At 42.8% G+C, this 21036-nt stretch overlaps 1 protein-coding gene across 5 annotated transcripts; it reads right to left on the reverse strand.

Annotated features, from left to right (window-relative positions):
* Positions 1-21: 21 nt before the first annotated feature.
* On the reverse strand, positions 22-20653 carry LOC115199944 (phosphatidylinositol 4-phosphate 5-kinase-like protein 1). Of its 5 annotated transcripts, none has more exons than XM_029762509.1 (10): positions 20600-20653; positions 2914-3141; positions 2650-2700; positions 2367-2521; positions 2131-2255; positions 1566-1600; positions 1431-1486; positions 1216-1328; positions 925-1087; positions 22-726 (listed from the first exon to the last, which is right to left on the reverse strand). In XM_029762509.1, the coding sequence occupies exons 2-10, from the start codon at positions 3139-3141 to the stop codon at positions 303-305; spliced, it is 1350 nt and encodes a 449-aa protein (XP_029618369.1). In that variant the 5' UTR covers positions 20600-20653; the 3' UTR covers positions 22-302. The 5 variants fall into 5 exon arrangements, with proteins under 5 accessions (XP_029618369.1, XP_029618370.1, XP_029618368.1 ...); XM_029762510.1 differs by lacking the exon at positions 20600-20653 and adding an exon at positions 3728-4392 and having other exon boundaries at positions 1431-1483; XM_029762508.1 differs by lacking the exon at positions 20600-20653 and adding an exon at positions 3728-4389.
* Positions 20654-21036: the final 383 nt, after the last annotated feature.

Raw genomic sequence — 21036 nt, forward strand, 5'->3', positions numbered from 1 at the left:
ATTTATGGAGTTCATGGTTTCTTATGCAGTGACAGGTTTTATTATTGATTCTCTATTCACGACTTATTCCAATACATTTTTATACACATTCATACATGATTTTTGAGGAACCTGTCACAGTTGTTTGGGGGGGAAATATAACTAATGTAAAATTCCTCTAGATATTTTTTTTTATATATAATAGGCTACCACTGCAACAGAAGCTATTTGGTGCCACCTACTGTTCATGCTGTTCACAAAACAAGTTTGATTATTCACTTGATAGTCTCTTCTGTGTCTCAATGGGCTTCAGTGTCCCTGTTTTACTTGGTGTGGTCCTTTACCCACTGGCAGAACCTCTGGGAGTAGGTAGCTGGGCTGACAGTGGAGAAGGCTCTGCCAGGGAAGCGCAGACTCTTCCACAGGTTCTCCTGCCTTTTCTTCACACCGTACACAGTGAAAAAGTCTACAATACCCACAAAGTAGCGCAGCTTTGGTCCGTCTATGACATGCACCGAGTTTTTTAAATTAGGCAGCAGCCTACGGTGATGAGCTTGGAACTCCAGGAGTTCTGCATCTGTACGGTTTACCTCCTGGAGGGGGATTCCATGGCCAGAGTGTTCCCCTGTATTCTGGACGTGGTCTAACCCACTGTCTATTGTATCTGATGCCAGTCGAGCAGAGTACCCCTCCAACAATGGAATAGTGGGGGGATCTTCCTCTGCGGGACTGTCTTGGTCCATGGGCCTGCAGAGGAAAGACCATTCAAGAACTGAATAACAAAGAGAGAACAATCAGCTTAAGAGTAAAATACCTGATTTATTTCCAATTATCTTCTCACTGTGTTACTTTACATTAGCTGCATGTCTGGATGGTCCACAAAAGAAAACTAGTGTCTTACTTTTTTTTCATACAGTAGATCATTGTTCTCCACTGAACACTTACTTTACAGTATGCATGCTCAGGTTACTAAAGGAGTGCTTCCTGTCCAGCTCATCTTGGTGCAAGGGTTGATGGGCCAGCAGGATACTGTAGTCAAGCACATTGAGGCTACGGAGGAAGGCTGAGTCTATTTCAACCTGATCCACAAGCCAGGAGCGCTGCTTATCTGTCAACACATGATAAATGTTGACTTCTTAGGGGAACGTATGTGATTTTACCTTTCAATTGATAATAGACACAAAGAAAGAACATCCCCTCAGGTACTGACAGATATAGGACATACAAGACTCTTACCCAGAATGATGTGCTTTCCTTCAAAGTTGTTATCCTTCAGAATCTTAGTAACTGGGTTTCCCGTAGATGCAGGGTCAGTCCACCTACCCACCTCACAGCCCTTGATGTCATATCTAAGAGACAAAGCCAAAATTGGCAACAAACAATCCAGAAAGAGATTAAAAAAAATGTCATCTGTAATCATCTTTCATAACTACAATACAAACAATGTTTACCTGGTATTAATCCTCTCGTCCGGGTAAAACACATTCTGCATCACAATGAAATACTTCTGGGGGAGAGTGAGAGAAAAGTTACTTACAGAGTAAAAAAAAGACTGTTTGTGAAATGTTGTGTTTCATTAAAATTACCTTTGTTTTATTTGGAATTTGGATGCTATAGAGACCTGGAATAAGAAAATAAGAATATGAACATCTGACAAAGGTGACAGTCCATCTGTGGTGATATTTAGTATTTTTTTATTTGAACCCCTTTTTCTCCCTAATTTTGATTTTGTCTCATCGCTGCAACTCCCCAATGGGCCTGGGAGGCAAAGTTTGAGTCATGCGTCCTCCGAAACATGACCCGCCAAACCATGCTTCTTAACACCCACCTGCTTAACCCGGAAGCCAGCCGCACCAATGTGTCAGAGGAAACACTGTTCAACTGATGACTGAGGTCCACCTGCAGGCGCCCGGCCCGCCACAAGGAGTCGCTAGAGCGCAATGAGCCAAATAAAGCCCCCCCCAGCCAAACCCTCCCCTAACCCGGACGACGCTGGGCCAATTGTGCGCCTCCCTATGGGACTTCAGATCACGGCCGGTTGTGATACAGCCCGAGATCGAACCTGGGTCTGTGGTGACGCCTCTAGCGGCACCACTCGGGAGGCCCTGTCATTTGATATTTTGATCTTAAGCTGTTGGACTTCTCTCTCACCCAGGAACCTGACCATCAGTGAGTGGGGGTATTTCTCCAAATGATCCATATACGCCTTCAGGTTGGATAGAAAAAATGCAACCTCCCGCGTATTCTGTGTCTTTAGGAAGAACCTCTTGTCATTCCTAAGGAGGAAAAAAAGGACATTTACTACATATGCTACTATGTAGAGTTGACAGATTAGGTGTGTTGTGTGTACATTTATGAGGTTTATGATGTCCTCCAGCAGGACTCACGTGAGGAAGAAGTCAGCCTTGCTCTTGGAGTTGCTGATGAACTGTAGATAGCAGCCATCTGAAGAGAGGGACCTCTGGTACTCCTCCTCTGTTATATCCAGGGACCGTCGCAGGCCGGCAAACACAGGCCCTGCAAACGTCTGCATCTCCAAGTCCTGCAGGGGGAGGTAACAGAGGACCGTGGTTCGAAACTGAAACGTGTCCCAAAAAACATGTATTCAAATAGGCAGTAAGCTGTTGGGATTGGTTTAACATATTTGTTTGAATAGTGATTAAATAGCACCTTGTGGACTTGAGTCTCCGCCGATTTGTAATGTTCAGCAGAAAGTTTATCCTGATTGAAACAAGATCAACTCATTATAAAACCACAATTAAAGGTTTCTTGTCATAGAAGTAACTAAGGGAAAGCTATGTACAATGCAGGTACTGTATGTAGAGTCATTTTCTCAGAGGTGGGTCAATGCCGTAAGTTCCAATGGTATAAAACTGTATTCTATGTGACAGTTGAAATAGTGTATATTGTTGTGTAGTCTATAGGTTTGCTCACAGGTACTGTTGTGTTGTTGCTGGTCTGTAGGACAGCATGCAGGCCCTCTTTCATAAGACAGGTGAGGCTGCACAAGTCATGTTCCTGGTTGGTCTTAAACACCCCTAGCATCCTCCATGTAAATGTAAATGTGATGTAAATGTAAATCCATCTTCTCCTCAGACCCCACCATCGCCTTCGCCTGGCTGTCCCAAAGTGACACAGGCGCAGATCGCTCCTCTTATCCATCTGACAATCACACACACCACAAACAACTCACAGTCACCAGAGGCTCACCAGGAGGGTACCACACACATAGACTGTGTACACACACACACACCTCTGGATCTACATTGTATAGCTAAAAATGTGCAGTTAAAACAATAACAAAGAACACACCTGCCACTGTTTCCATAAGAAGCTGACAGATGTGGTTGGAGAAATGTAACCACTCAAATTCATAGACAGAGCTATAGATGCAAGAATAAACCTTCCATGATTTCTAAATGATAGTTTTAACCATGTTTTGGGGCTATACAGTGTTTGTCTACATGTACTTTGTTTACAAACATTGGAGTAAAACAAGCTTATATATTTTGGGTTCTGATAGAGTTGTGACAGTCAACTCCAAAAATGGATGTAGCAACTGCAGATTTCCCCTTAACATTTTTTTTTTTTTTTAAGAAATGGGAATTACGTCTCATGTCGTAGACAACATAACATTAAAACAACAGTTGACCAACATAATTACATCCATTGATCGAATGTGAGACGCTACTCAGACATTGTTATTTGTTGTAACTGTCATGAAAGCTGACAACCACGTCGTTCTTACCTTACCAGCCTACTTTCCTCGTGTTGTCCTTTATGCTTTGATGCCTTGCTGTACAAGGGAAGTATCTGAATTCAGTGAAAATCATTGGAGATATTTGAAGCCTATGCTTTTACCATTTTCATATGCGTGTGGAGAGCAATTTGGACCGTAAAGATAAAAACATACACATTTTCATGACAGCGATAGGCTTCCTTTTTCAGGCAAGAGCGGGCCTAGTGCCGCATACCATGGCGAGATCTTCAGGGTGTGTTACACCTGGGCTGTCTTTACTAGCTGGAAACCAAACAGCCAACAAAAGCGAACGGAACTGAACAATGACGCACATCATTGGTAGTGACCTGCCTGAATTTGCCCAATAGAAACTCTTGTTTTCTATGGAAAACGTTTTGTATTGGCAACTGTTTCCTCAGGTGTGCACTAATGATTACACCCCTGCAGGCGTAAAACGTGTGTCGTAATGACTTATGGTTTTTGAATCTGCCACTGCAGGCTAGTAGACTGCTACGTTGTCGTCATCATGACAAAGGCCCGAATTCGGGAACTAAACTGTACTGGTTGTGATTTTACTATGTTATTTATCTGACTTATGAATGTCTGATTTCTGTTAAAATTTGCTCCGTAAAGATTGGAATCTCAGGAACGCTGTCCATTCTTCGGTGCTTGTCCCATAGATATAGATAGAGGACTTGTATCTATCTGTGCAACTATAGACTACTAGCGTCTGTGACCGCTTGGGCAGCGCCCAGGGGGAATGAGTGCCTCCTCTCATTGAAGCAATGAATATTCAAGGCCGACCGCGATACTGCAGGCATTGTTAGCGTAAAACAGCATCCCACACTATAGTGAATGGAACAATCTTTGTGGTGAATCTTTGTGTAAATAAAAATGTTTTTAGAAGACAGTCATGGTAGCAATAATTGCTTCTAATACACCAGATTTATGTCCTTGAACAGATTATTTTAACATCGCACACAGAAGAAGTTAAGGATAATTTAGTTACTAATTGCAGCCTGCAGTACCCCGGTTTCCCTTAAATTTGAGTTACTCAATGAGATGGGGCCGCACTGACCAAGACTGCAACATGACTTCTTGGAGTAGCTCAAACTGTGTATGTTATGTTTATTTTTATTTTATTTAACTAGGCAAGTCAGTTAAGAACAAATTCTTATTTTCAATGAAGGCCTAGGAACAGGGGCAGAACGACAGATTTTTACCTTGTCAGCTCGGGGATTCGATCTTGCAACCTTTCGGTTACTATGTCTCCAGATGCCATCTTAACCGACTTAATTTGGCTTCAATATGCTATTGAGTATTCACATAGGAATGAATGGTGTCACGTGATCGATGGCTTTGTCTATTCATATATACAGTCATAGGTATTTAGGCTATCTCCATTTTAAAGTAGTCAGTTTTCTTCTTTTGTGTTTTAAAAAAGTGTAAAGCTAATATTGGTTATTTGCTGCCACCTGCAGTGCTGGAGTCCTGAACCAAATCTTGTGTCATTCAATATTGTGGCCACTCGATGGCGGTTATATAGGTTAAAGCCATTTACAAACCATTACACCCAATTTGAATAAGAAGACAATGCTCTGATCATTAGCTGATTGCTCCCAACCAATAGGATTCCCCACCCAGTTGACTACTTTAAAATGGTGGAAGCCCTGAATGGCAATGTCCATGCTAAAACAGGTTATATCCATGATGAGTCCTCTATCTCTATGGTATGTCCCCATTGAGATCTAACTTATTAGTTTCCTATTTAAACCAAAGTTTATTGATCAAGTACACTGTAGGCCTACAGTAAAATTCTTGCTTGCTAATTTTGCAGTGCCCCGTTTCCGATAGTGATTAAGCCTAATATATATATGAGGCTCAGAATCAGAAGAATACTCGTCAGAGATGCCATCATGATTCATGTCTTCCTCACCATTGGAGTAATTTTCATTCATATTTTTACTCCAATGGTGAGGAAGACATGAATCATGATGGCATCTCTGACGAGTATTCTTCTGATTCTGAGCCTCAACCTGAACCTAAACCTCCATGGCCTAACCGCAAAAAAGCCAGAACTGTGCGCACTGAGCAAGTGCTCACACCACCACCAAATGAAACCGTGAGACCGGAAAAAGAAGGCACCATTTGGAATAGAACAAGCCGGTGAGAATTCTACAGGCTATTATCAGTAGAAAATGTCATCACTGAGGGAGCAGGCCCTACATCTCAAGTAAGAAACTAAATCAGCAACGCACTCAACAGCTGTCCTTGTTTAGGCTATGTGACATGGAAATGCTCCAACTGATCATTGACTTTTTGACTGCTGTCATATCACACTTACATTTATAATGCCATTATTGCTTTTGTGATGATTTTCACTATTTTCAAGCACACTTGACACTTGTAGTGATGATTAGGCTACTGATGTTTTTGCAATTCAACCATGCATCTTGCTGACCGTGTGTCTTGGTGGTTGGGGTATTTATTTTTATTTTGTTGTGATAAAAATAAGCTTATACCGGGTTCAAACACCAATCCTTTCTGTTTCATAGTGGTAGCAAAGGCACTGCACTTAACCCCTTTAATATATAGGTTACTAATATATATCCACATAGGAGGTCCCGTAATTATTGTATTTTTTTGCCGCTCTATGGAAATCAAATGGGCGTCTAACGGATTTGTTCTGGCAATGGCCCTGCATATGGCAGCGAAAACTGTAGCACTACCCCCTCTGGGCCGGGGCGGCCACTGTACAGGGGATCATAGTGTTGAGATGAGGGTATACCCAAGCATAGATCGGTAGAGGGTTGGGGTTTCTGAATAAGAGCATCTGCTAAATGACTTAAATGTAAATGTAAATAATGGATTGATATCCAGGGAGAAGGAAGTAATTAGGTGGGGTCCTTTGGCTGGGGGAGTATGCTCAGTTTGCCTGGGATATGCCCTGCCCAAGGTATGTGAAGGACCAGGAAATAAAAGGCCTGCAGTCATGCCTGGTGTAGAAAGGGACGTGGCCTATGGGATAGACAGGAATTTATGAGGCCCAATAAAGGTGATGGATCACATATTCTGTCATTATTGCCGCCTCCAGTTTTTTCTAGGGCTTAGGTTGTGAGAATGCTGTTCATTGACTACAGCTCAATGTTCAACACCATAGTGCCTACAAAGCTCATCACTAAGCTAAGGACCCTGGGACTAAACACCTCTCTCTGCAACTGGATCCTGGACTTTGTGACGGGCCGCCCCCAGGTGGTAAGGGTAGGTAACAACACATCTGCCATACTGATCCTCAACACGGGTGCCCCTCATGGGTGCGTGCTTAGTCCACTCTTGTACTCCCTGTTCACCCACGACTGAGTGGCCAAGCACAACTCCAACACCATCATTACGTTTCTGATGACACAACAGTGTTAGGCCTGATCACCGACAATGATGAGACAGCCTATAGGGAGGTCAGAGACCTGGCAGTGTGGTGCCAGGACAACAACCTCTTCCTCAACGTGATCAAGACAAAGGAGATGATCGTGGACTACAGGAAAGGAGGGCTGAACACGTCCCCATTCACATCGATGGGGCTGTAGTGGAGCAGTTCGAGAGTTTGAAGTTCCTTGGTGTCCACATCATCAACAAACTATCATGGTCAAAACACACCAAGAAAGTCATGAAGAGGGCACGACAACACCTTTTCAACACCTTTTCAGGAGACTGAAAAAATTTGGCACGGGTCCCCAGATCCTAAAAAGTTCTACAGCTGCACCGTCGAGAGTATCCTGACCGGTTCTATCCCTGCCTGGTATGGCAACTGCTCGGGCATCCGACCGCAAGGCGCTACAGAGGGTAGTGCGTAAAGTCCGCATCACTGGGGCCAAGCTTCCTGCCATCCAGGACCTATATACTAGGCGGTGTCAGAGGAAGGCCCAAAACCTTGTCAAAGACTCCAGTAACCCAAGACATAGACTGCTGAACAATTAATCAAATGGCCACCCAGACTATTTGCATTGCCCCCCCCCCCTTGGTTTTTACACTGCTGCTACTCACTGTGTATTATCTATGCATAGTCACTTTAACCTTGCCTACATGTACAAATTACCTCAACTCACCTGTACCCACGCACATTGACTCGGTACCGGTACCCCCTGTATATAGCCTCACTCACCTTCTTGGTCAAATAGCCCTTACACAGCCTGGAGGTGTGTTGGGTCCTTGTCCTGTTGAAAAACAAATGATAGTCCCACTAAGCGCAAACATAATGGGTTGGCGTATCGCTGCAGAATGCTATGGTAGCCATGCTGGTTAAGTGTGCCTTGAATTCTAAATAAATAACCGACAGTGTCACCAGCCAAGCACCATCACACCTCGTCCTCCATGCTTCACGGTGGGAACCACACATGCGTAGATCATCTGTTCACCTACTCTGCGTCTCAAAAAGCCACAGCGGTTGGAACCAAAAATCTCAAATTTGGACTCATCAGACCAAAGGACCGATTTCCACCGGTCTAATATCCATTGCTTGTGTTTCTTGGCCCAAGCAAGTCTCTTCTTCTTATTGGTGTCCTTTAGAAGTGGTTTCTTTGCAGCAATTCGACCATGAAGGCCTGATTCACGCAGTCACCTCTGAACAGTTGATGTTGAGATGTGTCTGTTACTTGAACTCTATGAAGCATTTATTTGGGCTGCAATCTGAGGTGCAGTTAACTCTAATGAACTTATCCTCTGCATCAGCGGTAACTCTGGGTCTTCCTTTCCTGTGGCGGTCCTCATGAGAGCCAGTTTCATCATAGCACTTGATGGTTTTTGCGACTGCACTTGAAGAAACTTTCAAAGTTCTTGGAATTTTCCGGATTGACTGACCTTCATGGATTAAAGTAATGATGGACTGTCGTTTCTCTTTGCTTATTTGAGCTGTTCTTGCCATAATATGGACTTGGTCTTTTACCAAATAGGTCAATTTCTGTATACCACCCCTACCTTGTCACAACACATCTGACTGGCTCAAATGCATTAAGGAAAGAAATTCTACAAATTAACTTTTAACAAGGCACACAAATTAATTTAAATGCATTCCAGGTGACTACATCATGAAGCTGGTTGAGAGAATGCCAAGAGTGTGCAAAGCGGTCATCACTTTAGTTTATTTAGTAAATATTTTCTTAACTCTATTTTCTTAAAACTGCATTGTTGGTTAAGGGCTTGTAAGTAAGCATTTGACGTTAAGGTCTACACCTGTTGTATTCGGCCCATGTGACAAATAACATTTGATTTGATATGATGATCTAGACGGGAATTTATGAGGCCCAGTAAAGGTGATGGATCATATATTGTCATTATTGCCGCCTCCAGTTTCTTCTACAGCTTAGGTTGTACACCCAGTGGGTAGGACGGGGTGGCAATGAGGGACTGGAGAAAGGACCCCAGGACTGCTCCTGTCAGTGGGATGAGGCCCAGCTGGGGAGATGTGAGGAATGCAGTGATCTAAAAAGGGCAGGCCTGCTAATGTCAGCCGAGTTGACATGCCCCGGGTCAAGAGAGGCCACCTCAGCTGTAAGGCCTGAGGGAGACCCAAGGTTACAGGCCCATAGGCAGGTTAGTAAATACCTCAGGCTCTATAGATACCATGAACAGTGTGTGATGAACATACTGGAAATGGACCCAGGCTCATGTGTGGATGGGAGGTCATGTCCAAAGTTATGACTCGGGTAGTGGCTCATGTGTAAAATGGCCCTGCGGCACTATAACAGAGGTGGGGGTCGATAGAGAGATTAATGAAACCTTGCCTTGGGTATGGAAGAAGCCTGTTACACTGTACATATTAGGTGTGAACGACCCCCTGGAGAGGTGGGAATAGAAATGTGGGTACAGTCCCAACCTACCCCCGGGGATTTGGAGTGGGTGAATTGAACTCACTTTGCGGAACTGGATAAGTGTGTGAGTAAGGCAAGGACTTCACCTTGGATGTAGACAGGAATTCCTGGGGAACTTCTAGGTGCTCTTTACACCAGGTGGAGCCTGGGAGAAGGGTATAATTGCACAAGGCTACGGGGATCGGGCACGATGCGCTGAAATCGTATACCCAGGTGTTTGCCATTGATAAGGCGTGTGTATGGTGCGGTCTGCAAACCAGGGAGGTGCTGAACTATGTGAAACCATGCCTGAATAAACTGGATTGGAGAAACAATTACTGGATAGATAGATACCAGTATCTGGCCATGGTTTATTCAGCAGGAGACACATAGGACACCCAAGTGATTAAGGTACCCTATGCTCTGAGTGTAGGACCATCCCCCTGAGTGTTAACTAAGGAGAAGGATGTGACCGTTATAGCATGAGCCAAGCTGGATTGTTTCAGACTAAAGGACGTTAGAGGGAAACTTGTAAAAAAAAAAAAAAAAAAAAAAAAAAAAAGGGCATCCGAGGAAACCAGGTGGAAGAGGTTAGCCGGTGGAGGTAGGGTTTGAATTGTAATAAGGAAACTTTCAAGCCGCGGCTATGTGAGTGGAGGTCTGATTGGTCAGACGTTCACACAGGAATGGATGAATGAGTGGCTGAATAGCTGGGGCTGGGAGGTTAGGCGAAAATGGAGATATAAGCACCCGGCTTTACACGTTGCAAACCCCCTGCTCTATGGCCACCGCGTTCACCAGTGGAGACAGGAACTATGTGACGGTAGGGTGTTGGAAAGGCTGGACTGGGTTGGTTCTAACAGGATTTATACTAATGCCACCTGTGAAGAAGCGAGGGCCTGCACAGGATTTATCGTTAGAGATATGGGGGCACGTCGTAGTGGAGGGTTTTACTAGGATAACCTATTTTACTAGGTTGGCGGATTTGGTTGGGAGCGTCCTGGAGGTACCCCTGTGGTTGGCTTATGGTTTACCTATTGGAGAGAATCCCATTGAAACCAGGTAGGGGCAAGTACTATAAATGGGGGGCCTTAATTGCTTGGCAAGCTATGGATGCTGGGGTGGAGTTGTATGGTGCCCTGAGGCCACTATTGTGGGTACTAGAGGCATTTAGATGTTTTTATTTAACCTTTATTTAACTAGGCAAGTCAGTTAAGAACATATTCATATTTACAATGACAGCCTATCAAAAGGCAAAAGACCTCCTGCGGGGGTGGGGGTGCACATAGGACTATACCTGGTGGTGTGTGTGTGTGAATATGGGCAACAAGAATGTGCAGCAACAGGGCATAGTAGGAACGTCACGCAAGGATGGAATATGCTGTGGAGAGGAGCCTACCTCCCGGTGCCTGAGGGAGCTCGAGGGGTAAGGTTGGGATATATTCATGAGGGGATGGTGAAGTCATGGGGAAGTCCAGGTGGGGCAGAATCCGTACCATTCACTTGGCGGATGGAAAGGTTTTCTACCAGGAGAGAGAGTTAATCCATGGAGCGGGTGTCGGGACCTGGGGGTTGGATGTAGGTCTCCCTCCTGCCTTCGATACAGCTAATTCTGTGTCGGAGGGAACAGGAGGCTAAAAAGACTTGAACTTGTTGTGAAAAGAAGAAAAACAGGAAGGACAAGGCTTACTGTTGTCGTCAGCAACTTTGCCAACGAGACCAGCATCAGCCGAGCCAAAGGTAGAGCCGGGGGAATTACCAGAACGGGAGGCAGAGGGAAGTGTGATGCAACATGAACTTCCACAAACCCCTTCTTTGACGTCCTTCTGGTAGATGACAAGCAACAAGGGCTGGGAGTTTGGGGAGGGGGAGTCCAGTATGAACCAGATGTAACCGGTTTTAAGGGAGTGAATGAATAAGGGGAAATTATAGTGTTGTATGAATCTGATGTAACCAGTTTTGAAGGAGGAGTTGTGTCGGGAGAATATGACCGTATGTAAGTCATGGTTTAAGGCAGTGGTCACCAACCGGTCGATAACCAAGGCATTCCTAGTCGATTGCCAAACATTTCTGTAAAAAAACAACGATAAGCCTTACATTCCTATTTTTTTATATTAGTCTCGCTCTGTTGCCGGTAGGTGCACCCGATTCAAATGCCTTGCGCACGGGATAGGGGCCGTGTTCCCATTTTCAACCATTTCATATCTCTGAAGGTACAACTGCCTTCCCGGCATGGCCGGGGGGAGGAAATCAAGTGCACTATAGGCCTACCACTGGCCAATCAGATGACTCACATTACCGTGTCTGCAGTAACGCAGCAGGCTTAAAAGAAAGCTTCAGCAAAGTTGACACTGTGAGGTTTTAGAACCATGACTAGAGACTGTCAACGAAAACAGCAAAGAGCTGCTGTTTATATGAGTGAGTTCATGTTTAAGTTCTTACTCAGCACTGTCAACACTTTGTATTCAACACTTTTATAAGCCATAAAATGTGTGTTCTCCTTACTTCCACTCACGCTACAATCAGCACTGCAGCTTCAATGAATGAGTAGGAAAGTGGATCCATTGGCTTGCGTTGGTATTATCAGCAGCTTGGGTATTTTTTTATATCTAGGAATATTTCACTTTCTCTGGTCATAGGCGTAACAACATGAATTTGTGCATGAGGTAGAAATAATGCAGTGTGACTTGAGTTTCACCAGCAGCTCGAAGCCGGTGTCCCTTTTTGGTCAGTGTCAGCGGAGGAAAGGGAGAGCAGAGGGACATTGAGAGGTGGAACCAGTCTGCTGCCCTCTCCCTCCGCTGAGACTGACCATCAGATGCAGGCTCCATCAGCCCAGTAAAATAAAAATTTAAAAAGCGAATTATTCAAATATATTCTCACTCAGCTGTGCCTCACAAGTAATACAACAACTGATCTATTACCGGTGTGACCATATAGCCTACCTCAAATGTTGATCATTTTTTTATGGTCTGAGAAGAACAACAATGCATTGGGAGGGGAATTCAAGCAAAGTCAATATGCTGTGATAATGTTTTGGGCCTATAGCCTACTACACAAACATCATTACTACAGTACTGTTTTTAATAGGTCCATGTTTTAGTTCATATAAAAAAAATGAGATACAGGATATTTTGGGGGATAATTAGAGTCATTGGAAAGGGCTTTCTTTTAATGGATTTTCCCGACTGGGGCCACTGACCCGAAATAGAGCCGAGTCTCCTCTTTCTTGCTACCGATGGGGTCCATGCCTTGTGTGTGTGTATAGAAATGTCTATACCTCTTCGTATTGGTGACTATACCTCTTTGTCTTGTGGGAGACTAGGTCCCATTACGGTGAGTAACTCCAGGTCCACAACTGAAGGGTTTGTGACGCGCACGCGTGGGTGTAAAACTAATATTTATTTAACGTAAATTGCCGAGCTGAGAAAGTATACTCACCACTCGAATTCTCCTTGTCTTATAATTCCCAGGAGAGCCTGGTGAACTATGGGTCACCCAGCCCCTGATCTAGACGTCTGGCTGAGTGGTTTTTAATAAAGGTTACTACCACCCCAGCAGTCGGCAGCCGAGTTGGAAGCCGGTGCCGCCGTTGGTATCAGCAGGTCTCTACGGTCGGGACTGGGCTGGAACGGCAACACCCGTAGGCAATAAACCTGAAGTAGGGTTTCATCTCAAGGAGAGGCTTGAGTCGGGCAAGATAGTGGCGAAGATATTGCCGTGTCTCTCTCTAGAATGCGCTGAGCTGTCTCACACCAATTCTTGCGCATGCATTGTTTTAGTGTGTTAGATGTTTGCCCTTTGTTTATTTTGATCATTTCCCTATTGCATATGTCACTAGTAAAACATTTACCATTAATTTGGTTACATTCATTTCTGTTAATGCATGGATTAATTAGGTCATTTACCGTTCTAATTCTCAGAGTGGAAACATTATTTGCAGAGTTCACAACCTGCTACTCTTTCTTGTGGGAAACAATTTGGGATTTATTTCATACCATCATTTACGAGCTTTTTCAATTTTGTCATTGTATTTTGTTTGGAGCGCTCCATGTGAGCAATGAGTGTGTCTGGTTTCTCTGTCCTCGAAATGTGACGGGAGCTCGCGCACCTGAGCAAGCATAGAAGTAGGCTAACTGGCCTGCTGTGCGCAAAAGTAGGAAAGTGCCCATTTGGGGATGTCTGATTTCTGATTGTCTTAACTCACCACCACTAATCAGCGGAGCTTCTCATTATTTGTTTATACCTCACACAGTAAGTCAAGTATTTTTTTATTACATCCATTGTGAATGATAATAGTTCCTCACATTATCTGAACAATCCTGATTATCACCAGGCCTCGTTGTGAAAGAGCAAAATATCATGCTCTTGGGATACTATATATCCAGTGGAAACGTCATAAAATACCTGAACACATTTCCCTTTGCACAAAAACAGCTGTGTCTGTCCCGAGCTCACAGGTGCAGGAAACTCTGGGGGGCCGGAATAGGCTAGTTGATACAATGTGGTAAGTTTGCTAGTGACAGCTTCCGGCCAGACCTTCATATATACAGTCATTGGGTGGACACAGTTGATTGATTTGATACAATGTTGCACTTCACTAGCGATAGCTCAAGTCATGACAAATAGAAAGGGAGGCGGGCAGATGGAGTAGAGAGATGAATGCAATTGAAAGAATCAGCATTTTCATCAGGATATATATATATATTTTTGTCGGCTTGATGTATTTTTACTTAGTTGACAATGGAAGTTATAGGCCTACTGCTACATTGGCCTATATAGGGTATATCTTAGTTCCATGCACTAATTTATTTAGCCGACAATGGCTTACAGTGAATCAATGTGTGCATGGAATTTTTACTTTTAGACTTTTATCATTTTAACATCCAATTTGTGTTATTAACCACATTACAATAATTCTGAAAAATGAAAATGTTATTATTGAAATTAAACTGTTCTCAAAAATGTGCATATGAAAATCAAAACTGGCACGCAGACCGGTAGTTAAATGGTTGGATAAATTGTAAGCTTCCCCAAACTTGAAACTCAAACTTGAAACTCACTTGAAACTCACGCGTTGTGAACAGAGTGCACATTTATTTGTACTACATAATTACAAAGGGTGTGTCTGTGTGTGTGAGAGAGAGAGAGATAAAGAAAGTGGTGTTGTAACTAAGATTGTATCTATTAAAACTGAGCGCAAATGGACAGCTATGCGAGCCATCGTTCACCAGTGGGTGAAAAGCGCCACTCAATGGGCCGCGGCCAGAACTGTGTCGCTTGGTAGACTAGTAGGTTAGTACGCCTACGTGTTTGACATGGGCAGGAGCAGGCCTTTCAACCAAGGGCGAGAGAATGCCATGTTCCTTTATTTGATATTGTTCCCATTCTTTTTTCGCCAAGTTTAGAATGGTAAACTAATAGAAAATAAAAATAGAAGATTATTGCTCCAGATCACTTGATCTCCACCACAAGGGGGAGAGAAGAGACGAGGCAGAGAGAGAGAGAGAGAGACCCGACAACTCAAACTAAACTGTCTATCATACAGCAGAGTGTACGGGAGAGCTCTCCATGCAGAATTGGGACAATACAGTGCCTTCGGAAAGTATTCAAACCTTGACTTTTTCCACATTTTGCTACGTTAGCCTTATTCTAAAATGGATTAAATAAAACAATTTCCTCAGCAATTTACACACAATACCCCATAATGACAAAGCAAAAAAAACAGGTTTAGACATTTTTGCAAATGTATTAAAAACCAAAAAACAGAAATACCTTATTTACATAAGTATTCAGACCCTTTGCTGACACTTTACTGTTTCCATTGATCATCCTTGATCAACTTGGAGTCCACGTGTGGTCAATTCAATTAATTGGACATGATTTGGAAAGGCACACACCTGTCTATATAAGGTCCCACAAGTGATAGTACCTGTCAGAGCAAAAACCAAGCCATGTGGTCGAAGGAATTGTCTGTAGAGCTCTGAGACAGGATTGTGTCGAGGCACAGATCTGGCTTCCATCATTTTTAAATGGAAGATCTTTGGAACCACCAAGACTCTTCCTAGAGCTGGCCATCCGGGCTAAACTGAGCAATCGGGGGAGAAGAACCTTGGTCAGGGAGGTGACCAAGAACCCGATGGTCACTCTGACAGAGCTCTAGAGTTCCTCTGTGGAGATGGGAGAACCTTCCAGAAGGACAACCATCTCTTCAGCACTCCACCAATCAGGCCTTTATGGTAGAATGGCCAGACCGAAGCCACTCCTCAGTAAAAGGCACATGACAGCCTGCTTGGAGTTTGCCAAAAGGCACCTAAAGATTCTCAGTGTCACGCGTGTGTGTAGGAACAGACCAAGGCGCAGCGTGCGTATCGTTCCACATCTTTATTATATTGTGAAACTTAGCCAAACAAACAATAAACTATAAACAAACAACAAACCGTGACGACAGAGGTGCAACATGCACTAACTCAAAATAATCTCCCACAAACACAGGTGGGAAAAACAACTACTTAAATATGATCCCCAATTAGAGACAACGATGACCAGCTGCCTCATATTGGGAATCATACAAAACCCCCAACATAGAAAAAAGAAACTAGATAAACCCCCCCAGTCACGCCCTGACCTACTCTACCATAGAAAATAAGAGCACTCAATGGTCAGGACGTGACACTCAGACCATGAGAAACAAGATTCTCTGGTCTGATGAAACCAAGATTGTACTCTTTGGCCTGAATGCCAAGCGTCACATCTGGAGGAAACCTGGCACCATCCCTACGGTGAAGCATGGTGGTGGCAGCATCATGCTGTGGGGATGTTTTTCAGTGGCAGGGACTGGGAGACTAGTCAGGATCAAGGCAAAGATGAACGGAGCAAAGTACAGAGAGATCCTTGATGAAAACTTGCTCCAGAGCACTCAGGACCTCAGACTTCTAACAGGACAATGACCCTAAGCAGACAGCCAAGACAACACAGGAGTGGCTTCAGGACAAGTTTCTGAATGTCCTTGAGTGGCCCAGCCAGGGCCCAGACTTGAACCCAATCAAACATCTCTGAAGAGACCTGAAAATAGCTGTGTAGCTACGCTCCCCATCCAACCTGACAGAGCTTGAGAGGATCTGCAGAGAAGAATAGGAGAAACTCCCCAAATACAGGTGTGCCAAGCTTGTAACGTCATACCCAAGGAGACTCGAGGTTGTAATCGCTGCCAAAGGTGCTTTGAAGTACTGAGTAAAGGGTATGAGTGCTTATGTAAATATTATATTTAATTTATTTATTTGTTATAAATTAGCAAAAATGTCATATCAAGTTTTTGCTAGCAAAAATGTCAAATCAAGTTTTTGCTTTGTCATTATGGGGTAGTGTGTGTATATTGATGAGGGGGAAAAAAACAGTTTTATCAATTTTAGAATAAGGCTGTAACCTAACAAAATGTGGAAAAAGTCAAGGGGTCTGAATAATTTCCGAAGGCACTGTATATAAATAGCCCATGTTTTTTTCTCTCACCTACCCCAGTCCCATTATCATTTATATCAATAATGCAATGGAAAAAATGGTTTCATCATTTTTTTATTGCAACTACACATTATTTGCAGTTTTAACGTCTCACCCGAGTGGCGCAGCGGTCAATGGCACTGCATCTCAGTGCTAGAGGTGTCACTACAGACCCTGGTTCAATTCCAGGCTGTATCACAACTGGCCGGGATTGGGAGTCCCATAGGGCGGCGCACAATTGGCCCAGCGTCGTCCGGGTTAGCGTTTGACTGGGGTAGGTAAATGAGAATTTAAATAAAAACTACCAGATGGTCCTGTAGCACTGCCAGCATCCCTACTTCCTGTGGCTATCACAACTATCATGGGTTGCTAATATGACTACAATAATACCTTTGGCTGCTAGACAATGAAATAACGTTGATTTGAAAACCAATAGAACAGGAGGGCAATATGAGGCAGTGTTTATAAAATAATTGCCTCCACATTTCTATGGTGGGATTTTGGCTATAGGCTACTTTGAAGCAAGCTTAGACATGCATCATAATATGGTTTCAAACAATTAAGTAACAGGAAGAATATAGCGATACTAATAGCCCTAATCATCTTCTGGTAGTTTTTTTTGAGAAAGCCTTTTCTTCTCAATTAAATGGTAATGCTAAAAAGTAGCCTATGCCTACCTGGAAGACGGATATCATGATTATTTGCATCAATCCAGTGGCCAATTGTTTTGCAAACTCCACCTCATGTGCACTGCAGAAACACAACTAACCAAACAACAGTGGCTGGGGGCCCGGAATAGGCTAAAAACTACCAGAAGATGGTTAGGGCTAAAAAAAACTTAGGGCTATTAGTATCGCTATATTCTTCCTGTTAAGGTCCAGGAGTGGCCTAGCCAGTCTCCAGACCTTAATCCCATAGAAAATCTGTGGAGGGAGCTGAAGGTTCGAGTTGTCAAATGTCAGCCTCGAAACCTTAATGACTTGGAGAAGATCTGCAAAGAGGAGTGGGACAAAATCCCTCCTGAGATGTGTGCAAACCTGCTGGCCAACTACAAGAAACGTCTGACCTCTGTGATTGCCAACAAGGGTTTTTCCACCAAGTACTAAGTCATGTTTTGCAGAGGGGTCAAAACTTATTTCCCTCATTAAAATGCAAATCATTTTATAACATTTTTGACATGCGTTTTTCAGGATTTTTTTGTTGTTATTCTGTCTCGCACTGTTCAAATAAACCTACCATTAAAATTATAGACTGATCATTTCTTTTTCAGTGGGCAAACGTACAAAATCAGCAGGGGATCAAATACTTTTTTCCCCCACTGTATATATATATATATTTAGCTAGCTGGCTTGCTATTGCAAGCTAATTTGTCCTGGGTTATAAACTTTGGGTTATTATTTTACCTGAATTGCACAAGGTCCTCTACTCCAACAATTAATCAACAGATAAAAGGTTAAACTGAGTTTGTTTCTAGTAATCTCTCCTCCTTCAGGATTCTTCTTTGGACTTTATATGTCACCCAGTAAAATACTACTTGAGTAAAAGTCTAAAAGTATTTGGTTTTAAATATACTTAAGTATCAAAGTAAATGTAATTGATCAAATGTACTTAAGTATCAAAAGTAAAAGTATAAATAATTTCAAATTCTGTATATTAAGCAAACCAGATGGCACCATTTTCTTGTTTATTTTTTATTTACGGATAGCCAGGGGCACACTCCAACACTCAGACATAATTTACAAACAAAGCATTTGTGTTTAGAGAGTCCTCCAGATCAGAGGCAGTAGATGACCAGGGAGGTTCTCGACAAGTGCGTGAATTGGACCATTTTCCTGTCCTGCTAAGCTTTCAAAATGTAACAAGTACTTTTAGGTGTCAGGGATAATGTATGGAGTAAAAAGTACAGTATTTTCTTTAGGAATGTAGTGAAGTAAAAGTTGTCAAAAATAAAAATAGTAAAGTACAGATACCAAAAAAAAACGACTTAAGTAGTACTTGAAAGTATTTTTTCTTAAATACTTTACACCACTGCTCAATTGAGATAATTTCCACACTGCCACGTAGGGCTGCACGATATGGGCAAATAATCTATCTTATTTTTAACCAATGATTTGCAAAAAACTGTTGGAATGATGGAAATATAATGACTATTCTAATTCTATAGTTAGAATATAATAGTGAGCACTTTGAATACAGTGTTGTTTGAGATGACAACGAATTAAAATGCCAGGGAGGAGTTATTGTGACAGGGTAGGAACTAAAGTATTGTTAGGTGTTTCCTAGGGGACCCTATAAGCTTTGGCTACTTCATGTAGCTAACATATTCTTTCTTTGCATTTTCCTTTGATTTAGAAGATACTGTTGCACAAACAATTGATTTAGGTCTACACCATCACTGGTATTATCAGGCTGCATTAGCTAGCTACGTTTGCTCTTACCCAGTACATTTATTAGCTAGCTTTAGCATTAGCGGCTAACAATTAGCCTCTCTCAAGATTTAGGGCAACTTGCTAAGAAAAAACAAACTAGCTTGTTTGCTGATGTAAGAAACACAAACTAATAGTGTCATTATTGAACGTTAGTGGATTTATATTAAGAAGCAAAGTGAAAACAGCATTGTTATCAACATTGTTGCATGTGCTGTATTGACCATGCAGACCGAACGAAAGGGTCTCATGGTTGAACATCAAATGCGGTCCTTGAGTGACAGGGGGCGTGGCTAGGTCTGTGTGGAAAGTGGCGCGGAGAGAGATGAATCAAGTAGCGAAGTAAACTTAAAAAATGGACATTACACATGTCGTATCACATTTAACAAACCAAACATTCAAATACCTATATAGATGGTAAAGTAAAAAACCCAAACCGGTCCCTGCGTCAATACCGGTATATAATAAAATACGGTATACTGGTGAGGGAGGATGATTCGTTTTCATGAGCATGGCCTTATTTCTATTACAGCATATTGGATGACGTTATATTATTCCATTCACCCAGTTCAATGTAACAGCGATAGGTTTAGGCTACTACATGATACTCAAATTTTCCTTTTACCCATCATGAGGTTGCTACAACCTAGCCTCTGAATAAAAGTTTACAACATAGGTGCACACAGGTCGAGAGACAAATTTGAGGTGAAAGACAACGACATTCAGTACGGTCTTGCACTCTTGCCTGCATCTAGCTGATATGGGGGGGATCATTAGTCCAACAGTTGCAAACAGGAGTTTCTATTGGACAAATTCAGGTATGTTTATCCACGTTTTGTTCCGTTTGCTTCCTTTTAAGAAACTTTTTCAACAGAATCGCACCTCTGATCACGCGTAAACACAGTTCACTTTCATAGCAGCCACGTTGTATTCCTTCTCGCATCCATGAACTCTCCTCCTCTCACCTCTTCCCTTCGATTGTGGACTTCAATGCACAACACATCAGCTGTATGTGGCAAAATAACCTTTCCAAACCAAACCGCTACACACAGCCTACAGCATTGTAGTCAGTAAGAAGTTACACCGGCAATACATTAGTAATACCAAAAGCTTACCTTGACTTGGAAGAGCTCCAGTGTTGTGTTGGAAAGTCATAGCCAGCTAGCTAAAATAGCATCCCTCTGTTTGAGCAGGGTGTTTCAGTAGGCTAAACTAGCTAGTTGCATTTGCTAGCTAAGTAAGTGAAACTGAAAGTGAAAAAAAAATACTCTCTCTATTTGTCTCTTCCTTCTCCTTAATTTTGGAACAAATTAATTTGTTCAAAACTGTTAAACTATTCTTTCTCTCTCTGAGTCAACTACTGACCACATTTTATACACTGCAGTGCTAGAAGATATCTGTATCTTATGCTTTCAGTACTAGATTAATTCTCTGATCCTTTGATTGGGTGGACAACATGTTGCAAGAGCTCTGATAGGCGACACCATAATTCTACCCTACAGTGCTGTTGAGGCTACTGTAGACCTTCTTTGCATAATAGTATGTTTTAATC

This window comes from Salmo trutta, chromosome 9, assembly GCF_901001165.1.
Source record: "Salmo trutta chromosome 9, fSalTru1.1, whole genome shotgun sequence".
NCBI classification, from domain to species: Eukaryota; Metazoa; Chordata; class Actinopteri; order Salmoniformes; family Salmonidae; genus Salmo; species Salmo trutta.